Below are 24,462 nucleotides of genomic sequence, written 5' to 3'. Positions count from 1 at the left end.
ATGGGTCTCTTGGTGCCTTCAAATGGGGTCATGTTTACCGTGTTCGCGAGTTGAGTCCATATGAAGTGGAAAGTTTCTGAAAGCTCAGAGTTCACGAGTTGTGACGTGTTTGTTGACAAAGTCAGAGATGGCAGAGGCCATGGAAGTTAATTTTTCGGTGCATAATAAGTTAATATATTGAAATTTTAGTCTTATATTGTTTTTGTTCGTAATTGTATAATATGTCTGATTAAAATGTCATTATGCCTTTGCATTTCCTGCATTATGTTAGCCACTTGCTAGCTTGCTAAATTGTTAGTCTCTGTGGCTTCTAGACGCCGACAGTAACGTTAATAATGCCGTTGCTTAGCAGCGGTGTCTCACGACTTAACCACTTGAACGCCAAACATACATATCCATGTTTACTTCCTGTCAGCTGATGTCGTTCACATCCACTGCAACAGGAAATAAACTGGGACACATCTGGCTTGTGTTTACACCTGTGAAATGGTCTATTGAGCTCAGCTTGTATCAATGGAGTGCACTTACTGTAGTACTGTACTGTATACTGTATATAACTTACACACAAGTATCTGTGAAGTGGATCATTAAAGTATGACAATATTATTCATTATACTGCAAGAGATGTGACAGGTGGTGGGGCTGAAAGTAAAGGCAGATTGTTTTACCTTTGTGATTGAAATACAGCAACTGGAAGATTTGAAGTGCTTTTGGGTGAACTATCAACTTAAGGCTGAGAGGAACGGTTCCATACAATGTAGAACAGTGACTTTTAAGGCGTAGTTATTAAAAATTGTACCGCTCTGAAGCACAGATGAACTTGATGCATATGCAGAAGTTTTATCTACTGACGGGTTCAAAATGGCGTCATGTCACAGTATTTCACAGGGGAATATTTTTATATCTTCACTTCATGTTTCTGTTGGCTCTAATTTGCTGATTATCCAGTGCAAACTAGATTATGGCTGTCTTTTAAGTCAGTCATATTACACCATTATTCACAGGTATGGAAGGTATGGGGGTTGAAGAAGAAAAGTTGCATCAACCTTGTATAATTCCTTCTTGATGCCTAAAGCAATTAATAAAGGTCGTGGATAACAATTATAACAGACAGCACAGTGTCTTTCTTGGTCCTCGTCGTCAGGGGAAACAACCAAAATGCTTTTGCTGTTGGTTTGTTCCTAACATAAAACGCTCTAACATTATGTAACGTTCATAATGACATTCTGTTCTTGTTAGGCATTTCTATCTTGGCTGGCTTGCACAGAGGAGCCATCAGGCACGCAGCAGAAAGTGAACAAAAGATGGGGGGGAAAATGAAATACTAAGACACTTCACAATGGAATTTCTCTAGAGAAAACATGGTCATCTAAAACTGCAAATACGTGATTGTTTTCAGTATTCTTGAAGCTATTTTTTGATTTCATTAGAGATTTTTAGATCAAATTTTCATTCCTGGTTTTGCTTTCATTCTCCTTAAATCATTAGCTGCATCGTCTTCAGATTGTTTTAGGTTGTCCGCCCTGCTTACAGCTCACCTCCATCATCCCCCATCACCCAAGAGAACAATGTATACAGCTCCATCATGTTACAGTATACCATGGCCTTTAGAGTGGCTGATTATGGTGTTCAACTTGACCACATATAGAGAGAGTAGAGTAGGGAAGGTGGTGGTAATGTGGTTAAGGTTGTGCCTGTATACACAGAGTTGAAGGCTCGCAGCCAGGAATCAAGGTGCAAGGGGGGTCAGTTCACAGTTTGGACCGCAGGGGCTTCAGGTACTTGTGGAAGGATTCATGGACCTGTGGAAGGAAGAAGGAATGGAGCGTTTGTTAAAGCAGCAGTGGGTAGAAACGGAGCAAATATGAAACTGTCACTATATCCTGACAGTAGTGCATGAGACATGTAATCTGAAAAAAATCGTATGTCCTCCGGTGCTCCTAACGGCATCTGCAAGATTTCACAGACCGGAGGAAAACAACCAATCTGAGCTGAGTTGGAGTCTGCCGTCCAGCTTCCGTCTATGAGAGCCACAAGTCACAAGTCAATCACTTGTGAACTCCGATCAAACGGTCAAACTAGGCAGCGCTGATCAAATATGAATCAATATTCTGTTACTGTAATGCCTATTTCTCGCCTCAAATGTTTTCAGAAACATCTTGTAGTGTACTGTTTAGCTATAAAATGAGAAAGTTTGTGACCCGGCAGCCATGTTGAGATCAGTTGAGGAAATACCAAGCACTGCCCACCAGCTGGAGCACAGCCAATAGGAACGCTCTCTCTCTGAAATGACCAGTGATTGGCCAAAGTCTCCCGTCGGCCTGAAAACAGAGCCATCAGGAGGTGCAAAAGCCTAGTTTTCTCTCAGAACACTTGAATTAAAATATGCTGAAAGGTTATTATGGAATCTTTGCCCAATGATGCCAAAAATATTCTGCCTACTGAAGCTTTAAAGGGACTATATGTAAGAATCAGAAATTGCTTGTTAACAGTGACAACTGTGGCCGTTAAGTTACGAAATTCAGCGTGGAGTTTGTGTTGGAGTCTGAGTTGTAGTGGGGACTGTACTGGTCGTTCAGCGTTTAGCGGACACCATTTCTAACCGAACATTAGGTGTGGCTGCACACTGTTAGCCCTACAGCGGAGCTGAAAATAAAGGCACTTGCGAGCGTGCATCGCATGACGTCACCTCTGTTGGATTATGTAATCTCACTCACTCAGTCTTCTTCCACTGATGTGGTTGGCCATACAGCACAAATGCAATAGTACCTTTTTAGATAGTCAAGAAAAGCTACTGTAGTCACTTCCTCTTCTGTAACCTGCTCTATGTAACTGAGCCTATCTGGACTTAAAGATTAACTCAAAAGCTTAAAGCATTAAAGTCCTACAAAAAGGACTTTCACTGTTGGCTACTGTTCATGTCACTATACACATCTATTTAGATGCAACTGCAAAAATGTTTTTATTCTATACCGAAATAGTAATGGTGTCCAAATTCCAAGCAATACTGCCCCTGCCATATTAAACTTCTCTTGCCAACAGATGTTGTTGTTCGTCTTTAAGCTGCTCCCGTTAGGGGTCGCCACAGCGGATTATTGATCCGCACATTGATTTGGCATAGGTTTTTACGCCCCCTGGGGATGGGGGATACATGTTTTGGTGGTGGGAGGAAACGAGAGAACCCGCAGGAAACCCACGCGAACGCGGGGAGAACATGCAAACTCCACACAGAAAGGCCCTTCTCTCGCCAACAGATATAACACACAAATTGAGAAGCTAAGAAGTCTTGAATTTTTGATCGGCTGCCAACCATCAAAAGGGCGGGTCTTATTTCATATGAGCCTGTCTGAGAGCAGACGCCAAGGAGGGTAGATATTATGGACGCATGAGATTTGCATGCAGCAGATGAACAGAAAGAGCAGCATTTCATTGAGACCGTGATGGACAATGAATGATAACCCTCATCCTTGAAGTACTCTAGGTTCAGCTTCAACAAGCTCAGTGCACGGTTGGCGACAGGAGAACAAGACCTGGCCGGACACGACCACCCAATCGAGCATGCACCGCCGTGGGGGAACTAGTGGAGTGACTGCAGGAAGCAGGCTGAGCTCGCTGGGGTTCAGATAAGGCCTGCATCCTTTTCTTGTTGCTAACATTCAGCTTGTACGGCCAAAGGCTTGACCCAACAGCAAAACTTTTTATGAGTACCACCTGTGCCGTAAAAGTACTGTTATTTCACCCCCTTTGACACCGACTGACCTCTGTGGCGTTTAGAGGTGAGCGGCGAGCCCACTCGAACATGTTCTCGTAGACGTTCCCATCATATCGTCCCAGGACCGAATTCAGCTTCCTGTCGTGGACGTCAAAGGCATCGACCAGCGCAACAGCGTTGGGCCTCAGTTGGGACAGCAGCTCCTTGATACGAGTAGAAACCTGCATCACCTGGGGCACATTCAGCAATCCAGCCTAGAATAAAACAGATAGAGATGTGGATGAAAACGTGACGCTGGACCTTACTCAGCTGCCCCAACAGTGAGGAAACAGAGATCAGAGACAGCGGGTTGTTAAACAAAGCATGAAGTCTTATATTTTTCAATCAAAAGCTCAACTGATAAAATCGAATTTGCCTTAATTAATCAGCAAAAAGGCCACCGCCCACCAGCCACACAGGCATTCAAATCCTGCACACAAAGACCCCATATTGTTAGCTCAGAGACAAAGAAAGAATTGAGGCCGGTACTTCATATGGAAGCAGACAGTAAAACTGTCCCAACAGCACAGGGAGTATGCAAATAACTAGAGCAGCTTTGCACGATATGCCTGTAACACCTGCAATAAGATGAACAACTGACTGTGGACCATGTTGTTTCTCTAGGTTATGATTTTTCTGACCTGTAGGAAGTCTCCAGAGTTATTTGTGATGCCATGCAGGGCGTAGAGCAGAGCCAGGGTCGACAGCACTGAGTGTATCGCAGTGTCACCGATCTCCCCCAGCCTGTCAGTAAAGAGCTTCACGACAACATAGTGACAGTGGGCCTGGAGACAAAAAAAAAACAGGGAGATAGATAAATAAATGAATGAAAGGCAATAAATAACAAAGAAAGAGACAGAAAAAGAAGAAATAAGATAAACATGATGAGCAGGATTTGAGTTTGACTTAAAGCTGCATAAGAACGACATATTGGGTTCGGGAGCTCAGCATCAATCTCCACACTTACCCATAAGTCCAAGTCAGATCTGTGTATCACAAACTATGGAAAGCTTTAAACTATGTAATGATCATGATCACACACACACACACACACAAAACGCAGAACTGAACTCACATCTGAGGCTCTGACCAGGTCAATAGCACTGTTGTTCCAGGCGTCCTCCTGGCTCTTCCTGCGCTGCAACTCCTGCTGGATGCTCTTAGCTGCCAGCTCAACTAGACTACAAACACACACACATCATCTGTAATTAATGAATTAAAAACATTAAGACACTTTATATCCTCCATAGCCTTTCCCCTGAAATCTGGAGCTGCTCTTATGGAATAAGATTGTCTTTTCACTGGGGCTGTCAAAATGTTTTAACGCCACTAATTTCTTTAACGCATTAACACAATCGATCTTTTGGGGCTTGTAGCGGGCTCAGTTTTAAAGCTAGACTGAAGGACTGCCATCATATGAAACTGGAAAATCTAAGGAATCCATTGGTATCAACCATGTCATACTAGCTTGTTGCGAAGGAGGTTAAATAACGCTCAAAACTTAAACTACATTTTGGTGAGGAAAAACTGGCATGGCCATTTATGATAATCCCATGCTGTTTTGGGCAAGTCAGTCAAGTCAGCACACTGACAGCTGTTGCTGCCTGTTGGGCTTGAGTTTGCCATGTTATGATTTGAGTATATTTCTGGACAATATTTGTCATTGTTTTGTGTTGTTAATTGATTTACAATAATATATATATATATGTATATATATATATATACACGTTTGCATAAAGCCAGCATATTTGCCCACCCCCATGTTGATAAGAGTATTAAATTCTTGACAAAACTCCCTTTAATGTAAATTTTTAACAGATAAAAAAATGTATGATTAATTTGCAATTAATCACGATTAACTATGAACAATCATGCGATTAATCGTGATTAAATATTTTAATTGATTGACAGCCCTAGTTATCACAAATTAGCTATCAATCAAATCTATATTTTTTTTAATGGAAGGAATATGTTGAAGGGAGCCTTATCATAAACACAGAAGAAATGATTACTAACACGCAACTGTCCTTTATCCCTCTGAACACATTTTGTCTCCCTCCACCAGACAGGCTTAGCCGCCGTTTGTGCTCATCACACAGCTGACACTGGCTGCCAAATGAATTTAGATGTGACTAAGGCTGACAGTATGCAGAGATGTGATCAGGGCAGCATATTATGTCAGTGACAGTGAAAAGGAGAAAGACAGAAATATGGTTGACAGCAGAGAGAACTGATTAGACTATCAGGGTGAATAATGTTGACAACTGAAGCTCTGGCCAACCCCAACACCTGAGATAAAAATCTAACTGTGTGACGAAGCAGCTGACGGTGTGTCAACATCTCTCCCTCCTCTTTTGAAGCACTTGTTAAACACTTAAATTGACACATTAAATTTGCGTATTTAGCACGTGCCCATATCCAATATCCATCACTGAAAGGCAAAATACAATATCTACATGCAACCGAGAGCCAAGAGTGGAAGGGTCAAAGAAGCTATACATTGACTAAGGATAATTACTACTAAAACAAATAAAGTTAAAACAACTGTTTCACAACATAAATGTGTCCAATGAAAATGTGGAAAAGAATGAGAAATGGTAAAAAGCATTAACAAACTAAACCAGAAATGAAAACACAGTCTAGCTCGAGCAACTACATCATTTTCTCTACTGCTCTCGTCTCTTACATGGCAGCTCGTTGTTTGTAGACCTCCACCAGGGTAGCCAGGTCGTTTATGTCGACCACGGTTGGTCTGGCAGCGACGGGCTGGGGCTGGACCCTCAGATGCTTTGCTTCATTCAGATATGACACAATGCCGCTCAGCTGCTGTCCTGCCTTAGCCTGACGGTAGCACTTCACCAGGTATCTGCAGAGACAAAAGTTGAGGAGGCACACAGGTGAGGTTTAAACAATTAAACATGGGTGCGCAAGCAAACTCCTAGTGACCTATTTGTGTTCAGTCACGGAACTCAGCCGTACCCAAATGCAGTATTTCTTGTGGTGCTGTTAAAAATAAATCTAGTATCTCATCATTATACAAACACCAAAACCAACCCTGGTTTCGTATATAAACCTCTTCATTCGTTCTTATTCACAACACCTTTGGCCTTTGTGTGTGTACTTAAAGATACAGTGTGTAGGATTTGGCAACATCTGGTGGTGTGGTTGCAGATTGCAACAAACTGAATATCCCTCCGTTCACTCCTCCGTTCACTCCTCCCTTACTAAAGGCCCTGACACACCAAGCCGTCGGTTGGTCATCGGACAGTTTTGGGCCCTCAGTGAGCGTCCTTCGGCCTACTTTTTGTGGTGTGTCCTGCAGCGTCGGCTCTGGTCAGCCCGTGTCTGAGGTTTTTTGACTGATTCAGCATATTGAATCAGCGGCGGAGCCCGTCGGTGAGGGAAACCACTCTGATCTGTTCAGCTTAAACGAATCAGTCCATGAGAAAAGAAAGGGACTTGAAGAAAGCAAGCAGTTTCAGAAGCGCGTTGGAGAACTACGGTGGCCTTCAGGTAACGTAAAAACGTGAGAGGCTCTCTCTAGAGCCAGAGTTTGGTTTGTCCATTCTGGGCTACTGTAGAAACTTGACAGAGCAACACAGCAGACTTCGTGAAGAGGACCCGCTCCCTTTGTAGATATGAAGGGCTCATTCTTAATGAAAACACGATTCTTAGTTTCAGGTGATTATACACTAATGAAAACCTAGTTATGACTATTATATTCCATTTCTGCTAATAGATCCCCTGAAATGTTACACACTGTTCCTTTAATGATCAGTTATGAACTCATTGTGTAATTGAACATTTCAGTAACTGTTTGCACATCTTTGCCATGGAAACAATATCCCTTCAAAAGGCAAAAATATCACAGCTTTTCTAAACTGCACAGCTGACCTTTATAGTACTGGTGATATAAAACCATAACAGCCATCACAGGATATGAAATGTCACCTGTGTGTTGTTTTTGACGTGGGAGGAGTTTTGTGGTATGATAGGGCTGCTGAGAGGGCGTAAGTTAATGTCTATATGTGTCTGTATTTGTTTGTGTCTCGCTCTCATTCTATTAAAGTGTGTGACAAAAATGAAAAAGCCAAATGTGTACTTCTGTGTGAGCACTGCTGTTTGAGTACTTGTACTAAACTGTGCAATTTATTAATTAGCAAATCTTACTATATGTTTTATATAACTTTTAAGTAAAAACAAAGTAAAGTGATAACATCACTCCTACTGTATGAGCACAAGAGTAACAAACTACAAGTCATTTCTAGAGTGTGTTTGCGTCAGAACTGGGTGGACAACTTTGTCAGGCTGTGAACTTGGTCCTAGTGAGGTGTCACATTTGTGGTCACAAGATTCTGTATGACGAGTTACCTTGCAGTCTGCAGCATCATGACCGTGTTCTCCCCTTCGTAGGTGCATGTAGGGGTGAAGTCGACGTAGATGTCCGGCAAGGCGCTGCTGCGAGAGTAGCCGTGGCCACCGCATGACATGCGGCACACCTCGATGCCAGAGTTGGCTGCCCACGTGGTAAAAGCCTTCAGACCCGCTGACGTGGCATGTAGCTGTAGATTGGAGGGCAATGAGGTGAAAATAGCTTCATGCAAGCTTAAACACTAGGTGACAATTATATATATATATATTTTAAATCAAATAAATAAATATGACCCAGAATATTGAAAACAAAATATTGAATGATGTAAACAACAGCTCACATAAATTTACATTAATGTATGCACTAGAATTTGCTATGGATGGTCTATAATATGAGAAACAGCCAGTGCTGGCTATGGGATTTAGTATGTAATCTGCTAATATTTAAAGTTTTTATGTATTATTATTAGGGCTGTCCATCGTTGTCCATGGTTAATCGGGATTAATCGCAAATTAATCACACATTTTTTATCTGTTCAAAATGTACCTAAAAGGGAGATTTGTCATGTATTTAATACTCTTATCAACATTGGAGTGGGCAAAAATAATGCTTTATGCAAATGTATTTATTACTGGAAATCAATTAACAACACAAAACAATGACAAATATTGTCCAGAAACCCTCACAGGTACTGCATTTAGCATAAAAAATATGCTCAATCATAACATGGCAAACTGAAGCCCAACAGGCAACAACAGCTGTCAGTGTGCTGACTTGACTATGACTTGCCCCAAAACTGCATGTGATTATCATAAAGTTGGCATGTCTGTAAAGGGGAGACTCGTGGGTACCCATAGAACCCATTTTCAGGTCAAGGGACCCCCTGAAAATGGCCATGACAGTTTTTCCTCGCTAAAATTTAGCAAGAAGCTAGTATAACATGGTTGGTACCAATGGATTCCTCAGGTTTTTCTAGTTTCATATGATTCCAGTATCATCACTCTAGCTTTAAAACTGAGACCGCTACAACCTCCAAAAGATTGATTGTGTTATTGCGTTAAAGAAATTAATAGAATTAAAACAAATTTGCGTTAACATTGACAGCCCTAATTATTATGAGACATTAAAACTGATTGTAAATTAATTAGAAGTTGCAGCTCTTAATTACCACAATAAAATGGTGCTAGCAATTGAAGGTAATAAAGAGAGTGTAACCAGCCACACAGACAGAGGAATATATAGCAGAATAAATATAGTACTTGATTTGAGGAACTTGCAAGCTGCGTCTGCTTTCATACTGACGTGGTGTCAGTAAACAAACTTATCTAGAGTCTAAATCACTAAACTGGCTTTTGCTTGTTCCACACACTCACCACACATACAACTGGAAAGACTGAGACTAATCTACAGCCCAGTCAGTCAATACGCATCATCCTCTGTCATCATTAAACCTCGATCACACCCTACATGTGCACGTCCAGTCAGTACCTCAGGCAGTTGACTGAAGTCCCCCTCGTTGATGTCTCCACTGATGCGGTGGTAGGTCTGTCTCATATACTGGCCGACAAAATGGAAAGCATAGGCCGTAGCCAGCAGAGGGAACAGCTTGTACTGCTGCGTCTGGTAATCCATGATCTGAGGCTCTGGCTCTCTGAGGGACACAAACACACAGATTGTAGTTTTCTCTATCTCATGTCAAGGTTGTACTTCCCTTGAATACATGAGGATCAGTGTTGGGTAACGTTACTTTTAAAAGTAACTTTTTACATTACGTTAGTTTCCCATCAGAAAGGGCTGTCTGATGGCGAGGTAAAGCACTGACAATATTAAAAAAAATGAATTGATATAAATGGAGGTGATGAAAATGCATGTAAAATGAAAGTGGAGCTGTAAAAATGGATGTGAATTGAAAAATGGAGTGATAAATTTATGAAGTGATTTGATTCACTTAAAGCCGATTAGACTAAAACAGTCGTGAAATGATGAACACAGAGCCATGTTTCATAATTTTCCCCATCTTACATTCATCATTCACAACACAAAATTGCCATTTATCATTTAAGGAAAATGCTTACGGATTAATAATGGAAGTGATGAAAATACATGTGTATTGAAAAATAGTGATAAATTGTAAATTGATTTGATAAACACAATACCCAACTGACATTTATCGTTTACAGCACGCAATTTTTGTTACTACCGCCCAAAATGTCAACAAAAACCACAAATGTCTGCACTAAGTCAAGAGTGCGGTTCGCCCCTTGAGGCCACTTTCCTTAAATGATGAATAGCAATTTATCACGACTGTTTTAGTCAAATCAGCTATAAATTAATCAAACCACTTGATAATTCATCAAAAAAGATTTCCTTTCACATCCATTTTTACGGCTCCATTTTTCAATTCACATGCATTTTCATCACCTCCATTTTTATCATTTAATTTTTGTTACTTCCACCCCTCATGAGCGTACACTTAAAGTGATATTGATTTTTTTTTTTTCTTGTAATTTTTCTTGTTTTTTCATTGAACCCACCATACATGTATTTGCAGCAAATGTAAAGAAATATTAAAGTGTATGCAAGCATAAAACAGCTGCATTTCTCAAATGATTACAATTATCTGACATAGATTTTTTTAGATGAGCCTTTCTTTCAGGTGGCTAAATTACGTTTTGCTGCCGGCCCCGTCCACAGCAGTACATTGCTTTGCTTCCCTTGTCGTAACTCTTGTCTGTTTCTCCAAACTGAGGGCGTGCTGACTGTCATCTACTTTAGTTAGGTAATACACTGACTATGGATAAGTAACTCATACAACCCCACTTCAAGAAACCCGAACTATTCCTTTAAGCATGGGTTTGTTTTTTCTTGTAACTTCTATGAGTTGTGCAATATTTGTGCAGCTGTTTGCTGAAGTGCCTTTATGCATTCATTAGTATTGACTGACCCCTTGCGGATTTCAGACTGGTGTCGAACAGCACTGTAGCGGATGGCGATGATGCAGGATTTGGAGAGGGCCCGAGATGACTCGCCTACGATCATGGAGCGGATGAACACCATGGTGCCGTAGGTCAGCTTGGCACTTGGTGGCTTCACATAGGTTCCATCTGGCTCCACCTAGTGGAGAGACAGAGTCATTCTAGCTGCAGATGCTTCCGGAGCAAAAGTCACACTCTCAATTCAATATACTGTATAAACTCAGTTTATTATTACACACACCTACAGTAGATAGAAGTAATGCAGTATAATACAGCAGTCCTGAAATAAATGCTACCTTCATGAAGGTTGTAATGTTCAGTTCCTGTTGAAGCTGTTTAAAAGAGAGACGTGGATTCAACTTCTGTGGTCATTTTGGAGAATATTTGTGGTGCTGTATAATTGTTTTTATTGACCGCTGTTTCTATTTGAAACAGGCTCTCCACCCATCTTCCAGCAATATGCAGCTGAATCAGGTGCTCCTCAGTTCGAGGACAGCAAACTTACGAGGCGAAAAAGAACCTGGAGCACACTGATTCATTTGCAGCCTTTAATTGTGCAAAGTGCAACAGACTATGGCTGCGTTCAAAATCGCACTACAGTACGTACTGCAGCTTCCCTTACAAAGTACGTGCTGTTGCATGCAGTATGCATACAATTGGGACATACTACTTACGTCATAACATTGTGCCTTGAACTTTCACCCTCTTGATCATATATCTGCTGTGCAGAGGATTGTGGGTCAGAAAAGCCTGAAAAGCGCGCTGGCTGGCATACTGCAAAATTAGACCAGATGCAGTAGGACATCCCAAATCTTTTTCTAGCTTACCAAATAGTATGGTGGTATGGGTATTGGAACACACAATTTCAACCCTACTGTGTCTTCATCAGAGCTCTATTGTTTTGGCCACTCCATTTATATCAATGGGGGTAGGGTAAATAAAAGAAACATCTCTCTGTATAATTCACTACAGTCCAACAGCTCCACAAATGACATCCTATAAAATAACCACAAAGTTGAATCAACATCTCTAAAAAAGTTTCAACAAAAAAATAAACAACTTTAACTATTGCGTCATGCAACTATTGCAGCATGAGTTTACACCCTCTAATGGTAAACAGACCAGCGGTGAAAACCACCAATAGCCCTCTGGTGTCGGCACATGTGCAATTACACTATTCAACTTAAACCCATTTGAACTCAGGGAAATCATCAACTCAAATAATGTCACATTACCTTGGCGTATTTCATCAGCATGTTATCCCGTGGGATTCGTACGTTCTCTAGTTTCAGGAAGCCGTTGTCAACTTCATTAAAGCCAAACTTGGGGCCGATATCTCCAACCACAATACCTAAAGAGAGAGACAGAGAAAAAAGACACAGATCGAAAAAAAAGGGGAGGCAGAGACGGGAAGGTAAATGAGGACTGACTTTACCACAAACACCACATCCAGAGAGACATCACAGACGATGGTTACCTGGCAGGGGTACGTGTGTGGTCATGTCGCGGATTTGTGTGATGAAAGCATGCAGACCGTGGCAGTTTCCTTGAGTGTAAAGCTGGGCCAGAACTATGGCATGGTTTGAGGTCTTTCCAACTAGAAAGAGAGTGAGAGGGTTAAAAGTAGTGTAACATCTTGAGGAAAACAAAACATATTAGTTATGCTTAGAGGAATTATTATACTATGCCAATTCCAGGCTGCAAAATAACTCTTGTACTTACGTCCTCCAGGCCACCATTTGATGGAGCTGATTGTGGGACTGTTCATGACAAACTCCTGCGTGGCTGGGTCATATGTGGCTGTGGTCTCCAGCCCCCTGAGGTGTGTGCCTGGAGAGACAACATATCAAAGCCCACCAAACACACACATACAGAGTACAAGGTTGAAACGCAAAAAATGAATTGAAGAGACATGAACAGACTGTAGATTAAATCATACAGAACAAAATAAAACTTCAACAATAAAAGCAAAAAAAAGATAACTCAAAACATCAAATATCATAATGGATAGAAAACATGTTCAGCCCTCGACAATTTGAAATATGCATTAACAGGTATCTGAACTCTTTTCAATGAAAAACATACAGGAGCAAAGCAGTGCACTTTGTAGGTGTTTGACAGATCTAAAAACATATCATATCTTAAGATAATTAAATTCATGCTGTATCTATGTCATCTAAGAAAGTTAGTAAAGGAAACAGTTCTGTCAATAATACATATAAAGGGTTGACAAGAGAGCAAGAGAGTTAGTTTGTCTAAGAGGACTATCTGATGCAGGCTGGTGGTCAGGGAGACAACACCTAGTGACAGACTCTATTCCAGAGGTTAGGGCATGCAATTCAAAGGGAACTCTAATTTTGTATAAACTTTTGATAATCTTTATAGATGTCCAGTGGGTCAACTGACACAAGCGGTCAGACGGGTTGAAAATATGATTAACAATTATCAAATATTTGATCTAATTTTGGTTGCGCTCGTCATCGTGTTAAAGGACGGGTTGGTAGTGCTGTTCAAAAAAAAATGTTTGTTGTATTTGTTGAAATTCATCATTACATCCCGACAGCAATCAATGAATCAAGTGCTCTGACAAAAAAAGGGAAAAATCCGGTATCTCTGGCTGTCGCAGGACTGTAATAAACCCGTCCAACCATTTAATTTGGGATGAATGTAATGATTGGACGGGCTACCTGTCTGTCTACTTGCACTCTGCCCGTGCTCTCATTGTGCATCACCGGACAGCTGTGAGCACCAAGAATAGCCACGTTCTTTGTTTATGTTCATAATGATAATAGTGGGGGAGTGGCTTTGGAGGGAGGCCTGAGGGGACGGGCTGTCGGTGTTGCAGACTTGGTGATTTTCTCTCTAGATTTAGGGACATTTGGAGTTAGTGTTGCTACTGTCATTAAAAAAGAGTTGGCAACACTGGGCTGGGTTTTTCGGTTGGATCATTTTTAAAATCTAGTGTACTCTTGCTAGATTTTCAGCACTACCAATCCGATCCCTACCTTTTAGCAGTTTAGAAAATTAAGTTAAACTTGGGATTTGTTTGTGTGTCTGCCCACTCGTGTAGCTTTCCCTACTTGACTGAATTTACTTGTATCCTACACAAAAGCAAAATATGGCGGAAAGGATGTTTAAAAACACCTGCAGACAAACAATAAACGTTCTCAGACAATTATTAATGGTAGTTTAGTACGAGTACATATTAGTGCCTATTAGATCAACATTAGTTTTAACTAAAGCATCAGACCTATCACAGTCTTAAAATGTAGCACCGGTCTGTTTTTGCAATATCATTACTACACAATTTTGGGGTCTATAGGCAATGATAAACCAAATAATCCCAGTAGTCCAAAATCTCAGGCCTGATTAGGTCTGACATTTTGGACTGCATTTTACCGTGGCCCATCTCAGTCTGAGCGTAGGTGCCGATGATCTCTAGGTTCCAGGCGGGCATGAAGAAACGGTCCATTTGCTCTGGGGTGGCCTGGTTGAGCAGTGTGGGCAGGAACATCCCCAGATGGAGATCCAAGGGCTCTGGCCTGTCTGGGTGCACACAGCTAGGCCGCGCAGGGCATGGGCAAACGGAAAAGAGAAGCAGGTGGTGATGCGGAAAGGGCAAGGAGGGAGATGCTTAGGGAATTTTTGAGGACAGCAATATAGAAGATTTTAACCATGTAATGGCAGATGAATGAGGAGAGAATGTTGGATAAAGTATTTTCAAAACTCCACAGGAGAGATTATGGGTATGAATTGATATGGTTCAAATGAAGAAGAAGCGAGGGAAGGGATAAGGACAGATGTTGTGCAAGAAAGAAGTGAAGGCAGAAGTGAGAGACAAATTTAAACAGCTTGTGAGCATATCATGCATATTGGTTTGATTGTAAGCTCATAATTTGGCTTGAAACTCCACTCATTTTATATCTGTCTTTAGGAGCTGCATCAATAAAGTTCCCCCGCCACATGTGAGTTTGAATGCCTCAGTTATGTACAGCACTTTAGTCTTTTAGCCAGTTCTCAGTTTAGGTTCTGCCTGCCCGTGTTCACTGTTTCTGACCATAAGCTGATCAAATCAAAGCATAAAGGTTCTGAGTCAAACAAACTCCTGATTTAGCTGCCTCTTCTTTACACTTAGTGATCAAATGTAAACTTCTTGTTCTTCATTAGATAGATCTAGGATATTGTAGGCACATTTTGAGTGTTTTATGATGTTTTACTGACCAAATGATTGATAAAGACACAACCAGCAGACTAATTGATGAAGAAAACAATCGTTAGTTGTAGCCCTAGAAACGTGGCCAAGGGCACACATTAGGTCACAACATAAGGACACTCTGGATGCACTGGATTTGGCCCAGTGTTGTAATCTTCCAAAGCACAGGTGAACAAAATGTTTATTAAAGATGGGGCCATCGATTCTTAACTTTCAGTGTAGGATTGCAAAGATGAAATACTAATTCATAACAACATCCACTTGACTTTGTTACAGCAGGGCAACAAACAATAGCTGGCTTGGCCTACATTCTCTCAGATTACAAAGACACATTCAGAAGCTTGAACTCAGCCTCATTATGGGATCCCAGACCACATATTTGTGCAGCATATAAAGTAGCTTCTCTCGCTTTTGATGTGAGGATGCATGAAAAGGACAAACTAGAATTATCCGCCTTGCGGTTGTATGTCTCCTCCAACCAGTCAAGTTGCAGTTTACATCCATGTCTGTCCAAAATGTCATTACTTCAATATGTTATCCTGTTAGACATTTGTGTGAAATTGTCATAATTATTATGCCCAAAAACTTGTTTTGTAAGGTCACAGTGACCTTGACCTTTGACCACCAAACACATCAGGAGAATGGTACCAATGGATGGACAACCCAAAATAGAATGCAAAAAGATATAAAAGATGTTCAGACCAGATTCAGTCTCCAGTCTACACTACCTACTAATACACATGCCAGAACAACTTCTTCACCATTTCTGGCCACTCAAGATGTCAACAGCCAAACCGAAGACAGACCCAGTCATTAAGACTAAATCACTGATTAGAATTCATTGCAAAATGAGTTAATTATTAGCAAAAGAGATGATAAGTAATCAAGACATAGTAATCAAAATGCACTCAATAAGTGCCTTATCATGACATAAAGCTGCATTGAGAGAGTTCTCAGAAGAAAAGCAGTAGAACTACCGAATGTAAATGGGAATACGTTTTGGAAAAGACGAGACAAAACTAATATATTATATTTTAAGATACTACTAACCCTGAAGGTGTAAGAGACAACCACTAGCGGAGCGACGTTTGAAATGCAGCTACAGTACACGCACTTAACTAGCCATAAGTCACCATCAGTGTTCAACATTAATGTTTTTTTTCACTTGCCCGGTCAGGCAGGTGGGTCAGAAATCTACTTGACAAAGTCAATTTTGATTAATTAATTATTAATTATTTTAGTGGTTATCAAATAACAACAAAGACTAAAGTTAATTGTCATGTTTAATAATTATTTAAGAATCTGGAGTTTTGCCCACATTCTCCCTAACGCCACCCAACTAAACTCCTGTTTCCAGGATAACTGAAATACTCGCTTGCGCTTCAGCTCATGAACTTTGCCTTTACCTGCCGGCATTTTCTCGCGAGTGCCCGATCGGTACTGCGCATGTGAATCTTTCAACAGAGATGACAAGGAAGCGAGATGGCTCACTCCTTAGCTGCTTCCATCATCAGCTCTTGAGAAATGTGTTTAATTCTTTTTTTACCATTTGCCCGATCAGGCAAAAGAGTTGCTAGATTTACTAGCCCGATGTGGCATTTTACTTGTGGGCAATCCTTATTGTAGAGCCCTGACCTTCTTGTGCTAGAACAAATGTAACAATGCAACTACTTTTTAATTTTCTACATGATTTGGATCTGTCAAACATGTACAAGAATTCACAGTCAAAAACACAAATGCCAATTTGTGCTATTTTATAACAGCACGATGAAGTTGTGTCTGAGGGCCTTCAACAACAAGCAAGTAGATAAGGTTAGGGCTAAGTCCAGGACTGACCGTGACCCAGCTCGGTTTGGGCATATGTGCCCAAGACTTGGGCGGAGTCTACCAGAGGTAACCATTTCTTGGACTGTTGAGGGTCACACTGGTTGTACAGGGTCGGGAGGAACATAGAAAAGTGTATCCCCATGGCCTCGTGGTAGCTGCCTTTAGCCAAACTGGGTGAAGGAAAGGTATAGGACACACAAGTTCAGACTTTCTGTTACTCTCAAAGGTTCTGATGTATTTGCTGACTTAATCTCATGTTGGACTTTGACTGTTGTCACTGATTTACCTCGTGGCCACACACAGCTACACCGACTGTTGGCAAAGCTACAATTTATATAACACAGTTTCCACCGGAAATTTCTAAACCATCCATTTGTTTAGTTGTTTGATACAGTTACAGGATGGCAGTGGAATTGGTGCAATAAAAATGTTAAAATGGTCCACCATTTGTAATGGCTGTGCTCATATCATAGTGCCCAAGCTACATCATGACACATCATGGTATTTGAAACAAACATTGGTAATGTAATTTTGTTTACAGGCACATAGTTATAACATAGTTTATCAGTTAACCAACAATCCAGGTATATTATTTGATTACTGCCATAAAGTAAACTCAAGTGCATTATCATGATATGAATTTGGAATGAGAGAGTTGTGAGTAGGAAAGCAGTAGAACTACCTAAAGTAAATGGGAATACGTTTTGGAAAAGACAAGACAAAACTAATATATCTTATTTTAAGATACTACTAACCCTGAAGGTGTAAGGGACAACCACTAGTGGAGCGCTGTTAGTAATGCAGCTACAGTACACATACTCAACAAGCCATAAGTCAGCATCTCTTGTTAGAACAAATGTAACGTGAAAACACAATTGTCAGGACACGCATGCAACTACTTTTGCAATTTTTACATGATTTGGATCTGTCAAACACGTACAAGAAATCACCAGAACAGCTACTGGAACTTATCATAAAAAAAAAAAAAACGAATGACAATTGTGTCTGAGGGCCTTCACCAACAAGCAAGTAAATAAGTTTATGGCTAAGTCCAGGACTGACCGTGACCCATCTCAGTTTGGGCATATGTGCCCATGGCTTGGAAGGACTCTGCCAGAGGTAACCATTTCTTGGACTGCTGAGGGTCACACTGGTTGTACAGGGTCGGGAGGAACATGACAAAGTGAAGCCCCATAGCCTCTTGGAAGTTGCCTTTCACCAAACTGGGTGAAGGGAAGGTATAGGATACACAACTTAAGTTCAGACTTGCTGTTACTCAAAGGTTCTGATGTATTCGCTGACTCACTTTGCTATGGTAGCACTGACAGACTATGATTTTTATGGCTGAGGTTCAAGTTCATCTCACACATACAATTTATTTACTTGTTTGGACATGCTGCTCTGTCATTTGAAAAGTTTTTCAGTCAAATTCAGTGTTTGAACAAGTAATTAAGACTTCAGATAAAATAAAAAGTCTCCGGTTGAGGTAACCTCATCATTAGGACTGGATAAAGTGGCGCATATTTTTCTCATTAAACAATGCCTTTTGGGGCTTCTTTCTGCAAAACAGTCAAATTACAACTTTGACTGACAGTATAAGAGGTATTAATGGGATCCACATCTATCCTTTTTACATGCTGCCTCAATTAAAATAATGATTTTGAAAAACCCAGTTTTAATCTCATGTTGAACTTTGCTCCGACTGCATTTATGTGAGTTATATTTAGGTATATTATTTGGTTGCTGTCATAAAGTACGGTCAGGGTGTGGTAGAGCCATTGTACATTGTGTAACATGTCAACCACGTACATTGTGTAATTTACAAATTGCAAACACCTGATAGTGACAGTATCTGACAGAGGTCATAATAGTTTGCTCTATATTAAAAACATATAGTCAGTAAGTATAAAACTAAGTGTATTTACATAAGTATATATTGTGTTTGTTTTACTTCCCTCTATTAAATTTGAATTGTAAATGACTGACAGTACACAGTAATATTTCTTATTTCTGACTCTGCACTCCTTGTGTGCCAGAGTCACTTCACCACTGTTACCTCCATGTTTATTAGGGGTGGGAAAAAAATCAATTCACCTATGTATCATGATTTTTTTTTACGATTTTGAAATAGATTTTTTAATGCCAGAATCAATATATTTGCTTCATTTGAGTCTATGCGGAGGTTGAAGGAAGTTACCGCTTTTATTGTTGTAGTCAGAGTAACATAATGTCACTTTCCAACTCTGTCAACAAAACAAACCGCAGCAAGCCGAAACAAAAAAGTAAAAAACTGCGGATGGTCCGCGTGGATACGACTTGAACCCTCACATGTTAAATCCAAAGTGGTAAACACTACACATACAGTAAAGTATGGAAACACTTTGGGTTTCACACATTGCCAGGAAAAGCAGAGCTAGAATCGGCCGACGCTACAACTGTAGAGCACCCATATACTGACATTTATATTGAATGCATTCAAACGGCCCGGTGGAGCTGAACATGGATGTATAAAGAGAACGGAGCTGATGAGAGAGCTAGCGACGCACTTGGTGAAGTTAGCGGAAGTATACGTGTGTGACTACGTCTGGTTTTCAGAATAAGGTGTTAGCAAAGGGAACTGTATATACAAAATACATATATGGAAATAAGGTTGATTGGATTATATTAACCGGAAGTATAAAACATTACATGTCCCTTAAAAATTAAAAAGAAAATACCACTAATTTGTGAGGGAATGTCTTTATTCTTTGATTTTTGGGTTGCTGGAAAAAATGTAATAAATAATGCCTGACATCAATGACTGATATATTTGACTTTATGACATCTCTGACTACATACATGCTGAAAATCAAACATTTTTACTGTATTAATTTAGATATTTTCCAAAGTAAAGGTCCATAGAAGTGTATGATTTAACTTTTTCCCCATGGTCTAGTGTTAAAAAAGTTAACAGAAATCGCAATAAATTGTAATATCGAATCGCAATACTTAAAAATCGCAATACATATTGAATCAGCACCCAAGTATCGTGATAGTATTGAATCGGGAGATAGGTGAATCATCCCAGCCCTAATGTTTATGAGAACAAACTGGACTGGACTGTTAAGTGCCTTACATTGCTTTCTAAACATGATTTTAGTGATAATAGGGCACTATTAGTATTACTATCTCCTTGTGCCAAAATTCTCATTTTGAGGTATCATGATGTACAGTTCTCATTTCCAAATCAATAAGCCAGAGCCACAAATTTCAATACATGAGATCTGTTTTTTGAGCACTTCAAAGGACATAATCCCCTTTTTGTGTAGGCTTTTTGTGTTCACCTCCCCTAGCAGCTGTGTGTGGGCTGTTCTCCCTCAGCCTTGCAATCACATAGACCTATCTTGATCTACAGTACAGTATGTAAGCCAGCTGACTGTTGGCCTCACATGTCGACTCGTTTACCACATACTTCTTATAGCAGTAGATCTCATCTGGGTCTGCAATGCCATACTCTCTGAGCTTCAGGATCATCTGGGCACTTTTTCTAACAGCCTGGTCATAGCGCTCACTGCGGGACAGGAAGTTTGGGTCCTCCTCCTTAAAGTCCGGGTCGCTGACAACCAGTGACTCTACAGTAGAAGGTGGATATTAAATCAGGAAAGTATCTTTTAGTCAACAAAGCACATATATTGTACAGACAAAGAGGACATTTCCAAAAGTCTAGTTAAAATCTGTGAATGTGTACCCACGTGTGAAAATGATTGATGAAGATTTGTGAGTGTGTATCAAGATTTGGTGCTTGAACTTAGAACTGAGGTCTACAAGGACAAGATTACTACACAAATACAGTACATCCATGCATGATCAAGTATATATGTACGCATTTACAGTTTTGTCTACACACTTATAGGGATGTAAGAAAATATAGATACGCATGAGTATCACGATATAATGTTGTGTGCTACTGAATCGATTCTCCAAAATGCTGCATTGATTTTTAACTAACCTCTTAAAAATCCTATGGGCCTTGACCTCTGACCTTAAGATATGTGAATGAAAATGAGTTCTATGGGTACCCACGAGTCTCCCCTTTACAGATATGCCCACTTTATGATAATCCCATGCAGTTTTGGGCAAAAACCATGCATTCTTTTGCATGCAGTACAAATGTGTTATTTTCACCTATTCTATAATGGTGTATTTGAATAGTTCTGCATACTGTGGTCCATAAACAGTCTTAGAATTACATAAATTGGGTATCACTGGAAAGCTGAGACTCTTGTGGATCCAATGAGTCCAATTGTATTCATGTGTAATGATTTTATTATTCTGAGCCATTGGCTCAACTTACCCCACCATAAATTAACCAAATTAATTCTCTGATGTATAAAATGGTATTACTGTTGAGTGTTACACAACGTGGTTTGATTTTTTTATGTGTTAACCTTTATAGAAGAGGGAGATAAAGGAAGTTAAAACAGTTGGTTATAGTGGAACAGCAGAGGCAAAGAGGGTCCTCACAGAGGAGGTAGAGAAGGAGCTTGCAGACCATATCAAGAAGCTAGCTGAACAGTTCCACAGCCTTACTCCAAAGAAATGCTGTGAACTGGCATTGGAATTGGCAGAAAGAACAACCTTCCTGTCCCCAACAACTGGAAAGAGCAGGGTTTAGCAGGTAGGCCTAGGTCAAACCAAAGACCAAGACGAAAATCACAGTGTACAGCAGTTCTGAGGAGAGTGTGATGCCATCCCATTTGATGACACTTCTGAGCATGAGAGTTCTAATGATGAGAGAAGTGAATCAGACATCTCAGATCTGTCAGTTGGTGACTTTGTCATAGTAAACTTTGTATCCAAAGGCAGAAGCTACCATTACATTGGCTTGGTTGAGAGCCTGGAGGGCAACAAAGTGAGTGCAAGATTTCTCAGAAGAATCCGGGGGAACACTTGACGTGAGAAGCCCACCTTTGTATTCAAGGAAAAGGATGAGGCATCTTTTCCACTGGGTGATGTGCTGAAGGAGCTACCTCAACCTCAAAAGGCTGGAGGAACTGCAAGGAGGGAGCAACAGTTCATATTTCACTGCAACCTTGACGATTGGAATATTGTCGAATATTGAATGATATTTTGATTGTTCAATGGTCTTGAAACTCACAGGTGGTTTGTTCTCACAAGTTCATAACTGTGAAACTGTTTGTTAACACACTTATGCTGAGGTTTAAACTTAAAAACTCAGATGTTCAGTTTACCCCACGATGGCTCAACTTACCCCTTACCTGGGGCAAGTTGAGCCACAGGAGCACTTTTTTTGGGAAGGTCATTTTTTCCAGACAGCTTTGTGATGGATGCATGCTGATCATTTCATTTGATAGGAGAGATCCTGAATTTAAGGTTCAAGTTTTCATTCTGCTTCTGTCTCATTTTTCCTAACCTCGAGGACAGCATAAGTAAAAATTGGCTCATCTTACCCCACTCTCCCCTACACATTTACACATTAAGTCTACACATTTACAAATCTGATTACTCATTACACATGGATTGAGATACAGTTACACAACTCTCCACACACACATGTGCAAATAGGAGGTTTGCCACAATAATGGCACCGTACATTTTTAAATGTGTATACACATACTGACACACTTGGGTCCACATTCAAAAATCTACCTCTTTACATAGCTATATATACATATATTACCATGATTTGACATGACCTGCATTTATATTCCGTCCACATTGAATCAAACACACAGTATGTTGTTCTTTGCTACCTAGAACGCTGTGTTTTGTCAATGTCAATAAAGTAGCACAGCATGAAATTCAGTTGCACAACCGTTGGTAAATGTTGGTAAACGTTGGTAACCGTTGGTGAACATTGGTAACCGTTGGTGAATATTGGTAACCGTTGGTGAACATTGGTAACGTTGGTAAAATCACTTGTGCAATTTTGTGAATAGTCTGTTTATTGTCAATACTGTATATACTGCTCTCATTTTTATACTTCCTTCTATTTAAATGGTTCATATTTTGTCACACTTTGTTTAGCTCTTTTTTTTTTACTGTTAGCTGATGCATCTTGTTTTTTGCACTATCCCCTTTGCTGCTGTACACTGCAAACTTCCCCACTGTGGGACCAATAAAGAAATATCTTATCTTATCTTAAACGTTGGTAACCGTTGGTAAACCTTGGTACACGTTGGTAACTGTTGGTAACACTTGGTACACGTTGGTAACCGTTGGTAACCCTTGGTAACCGTTGGTAACCGTTGGTAACCCTTGGTAACCGTTGGTAACCGTTAGCCAGGTTACCTGTTAACTTGCATCAATGGACACTACTGTACACGTTACTGTAAAGATGTTTGACACATGAAACGGACGCCGAATTAACCTGTGGAGCTCACCAAGTCACCCTAACATACCTAACTTAAGAAATATCATCTTAAATAGATTTAGGTTGAGATATGTTTCTAAATAACGTAAAATGTTGCTTCAATTCAGGACAAACAGAATATTACCTTGTTGCTGTCGACAGGAAAACTACAAGCAAACATTCGCTCCCTTTTCGCCACAACACTGCTGTTTTCATATCATCACTATCATCATTATATGAAGTTGTCGGTGTCGGCGGTAACGAGCACAATAACTCCTAATAACATTATAGGACATTTCAAACTCACCTATTTCTCTCCTTCTTCTGGTCTTTTCAGGGCCTCCGTCCAGAATGTTGGTCAGTTTCTCGACGTTAAAACTGGCGTTTTGCCGCTCTTTCATAATATCGGGATTCATGGTTCTGTATCCGACTGAAAACAACACTTATAACGCAAAAGTACAATGAGAGTTGTGTTGTATAACCTCCTGTAACCTCAACTTGAAGGGTCTCCTGTCACGGCCTCCTCCTCCTGGCGCAGGCGCAGAGACTTGCTGGAAGTAGTGATGTGTCGGTCAAGAACGAGCAGGTTCAAAGAGCCGGCTCTTTTAAGTGAACGATAATGGTACATGTCCACAGGGGCGTTTTTTATCGCGAGGGGCCGCGATGCTTCCCAACATTGGACGCTTGGTGGGCTGTCACTAGACACAAGGCTGTCCCCACCTGATTGGACGAAGGCTTTCCCTCCATTGGCTGCTGCTCCCAGCTTTTAAACCAGAAACAGTATGGAGGCTCGTTTGGAAACTTTCTTCTCCTCAACACGGGCACTCCATGCACTGACTGTGACTGAATGTTGTGTTAATGACGTCCGTGCGACCAATCAGGTAATGACAGACGAGGATCATACCATCAAGCAGCGAGTGGCGGGGGTGCATGGCGCGCTGACAGTCTACAGGTACAGAGCAGGAGGAAGAG

The 24,462-nt window shown here is 40.6% G+C and overlaps 2 protein-coding genes across 4 annotated transcripts in view; one reads left to right on the top strand and one right to left on the bottom strand.

Annotated features, from left to right (window-relative positions):
• The window catches only part of ten1 (TEN1 subunit of CST complex), a 29,634-nt gene that overhangs the window by 2,650 nt on the left and 2,522 nt on the right, over nt 1–24,462 (top strand). The window lies entirely within an intron of this gene.
• acox1 (acyl-CoA oxidase 1, palmitoyl) lies at nt 944–24,045 on the bottom strand. Of its 3 annotated transcripts, none has more exons than XM_037765692.1 (14): nt 23,798–24,045; nt 20,590–20,749; nt 17,148–17,308; nt 12,821–12,928; nt 12,576–12,695; nt 12,334–12,449; nt 11,068–11,237; nt 9,612–9,774; nt 8,123–8,313; nt 6,438–6,617; nt 4,827–4,932; nt 4,393–4,536; nt 3,760–3,966; nt 944–1,802 (listed from the first exon to the last, which is right to left on the bottom strand). In XM_037765692.1, the coding sequence occupies exons 1-14, from the start codon at nt 23,904–23,906 to the stop codon at nt 1,752–1,754; spliced, it is 1,986 nt and encodes a 661-aa protein (XP_037621620.1). In that variant the 5' UTR covers nt 23,907–24,045; the 3' UTR covers nt 944–1,751. The 3 variants fall into 3 exon arrangements, with proteins under 3 accessions (XP_037621620.1, XP_037621619.1, XP_037621618.1); XM_037765691.1 differs by lacking the exon at nt 17,148–17,308 and adding an exon at nt 18,201–18,361 and having other exon boundaries at nt 23,798–24,044; XM_037765690.1 differs by lacking the exon at nt 17,148–17,308 and adding an exon at nt 14,498–14,658 and having other exon boundaries at nt 23,798–24,043.

Source organism: Sebastes umbrosus, chromosome 3 (genome assembly GCF_015220745.1).
Source record: "Sebastes umbrosus isolate fSebUmb1 chromosome 3, fSebUmb1.pri, whole genome shotgun sequence".
In the NCBI taxonomy this organism is placed as follows: domain Eukaryota; kingdom Metazoa; phylum Chordata; class Actinopteri; order Perciformes; family Sebastidae; genus Sebastes; species Sebastes umbrosus.
This window is presented reverse-complemented; position numbering and strand designations above follow the sequence as displayed.

Bases quoted from the DNA above. Each gene is read 5' to 3' on its own strand.
- acox1 (XM_037765692.1), bottom strand. From the start codon at position 23,906: ATGAATCCCGATATTATGAAAGAGCGGCAAAACGCCAGTTTTAACGTC. The intron at 8,314-9,611 runs GTACTGACTGGA...TCCAATCTACAG, and splicing joins ACTTCAGTCAACTGCCTGAG to CTACATGCCACGTCAGCGGG. The intron at 4,537-4,826 runs GTGAGTTCAGTT...TTTTGTCTCCAG, and splicing joins ACCTGGTCAGAGCCTCAGAT to GCCCACTGTCACTATGTTGT.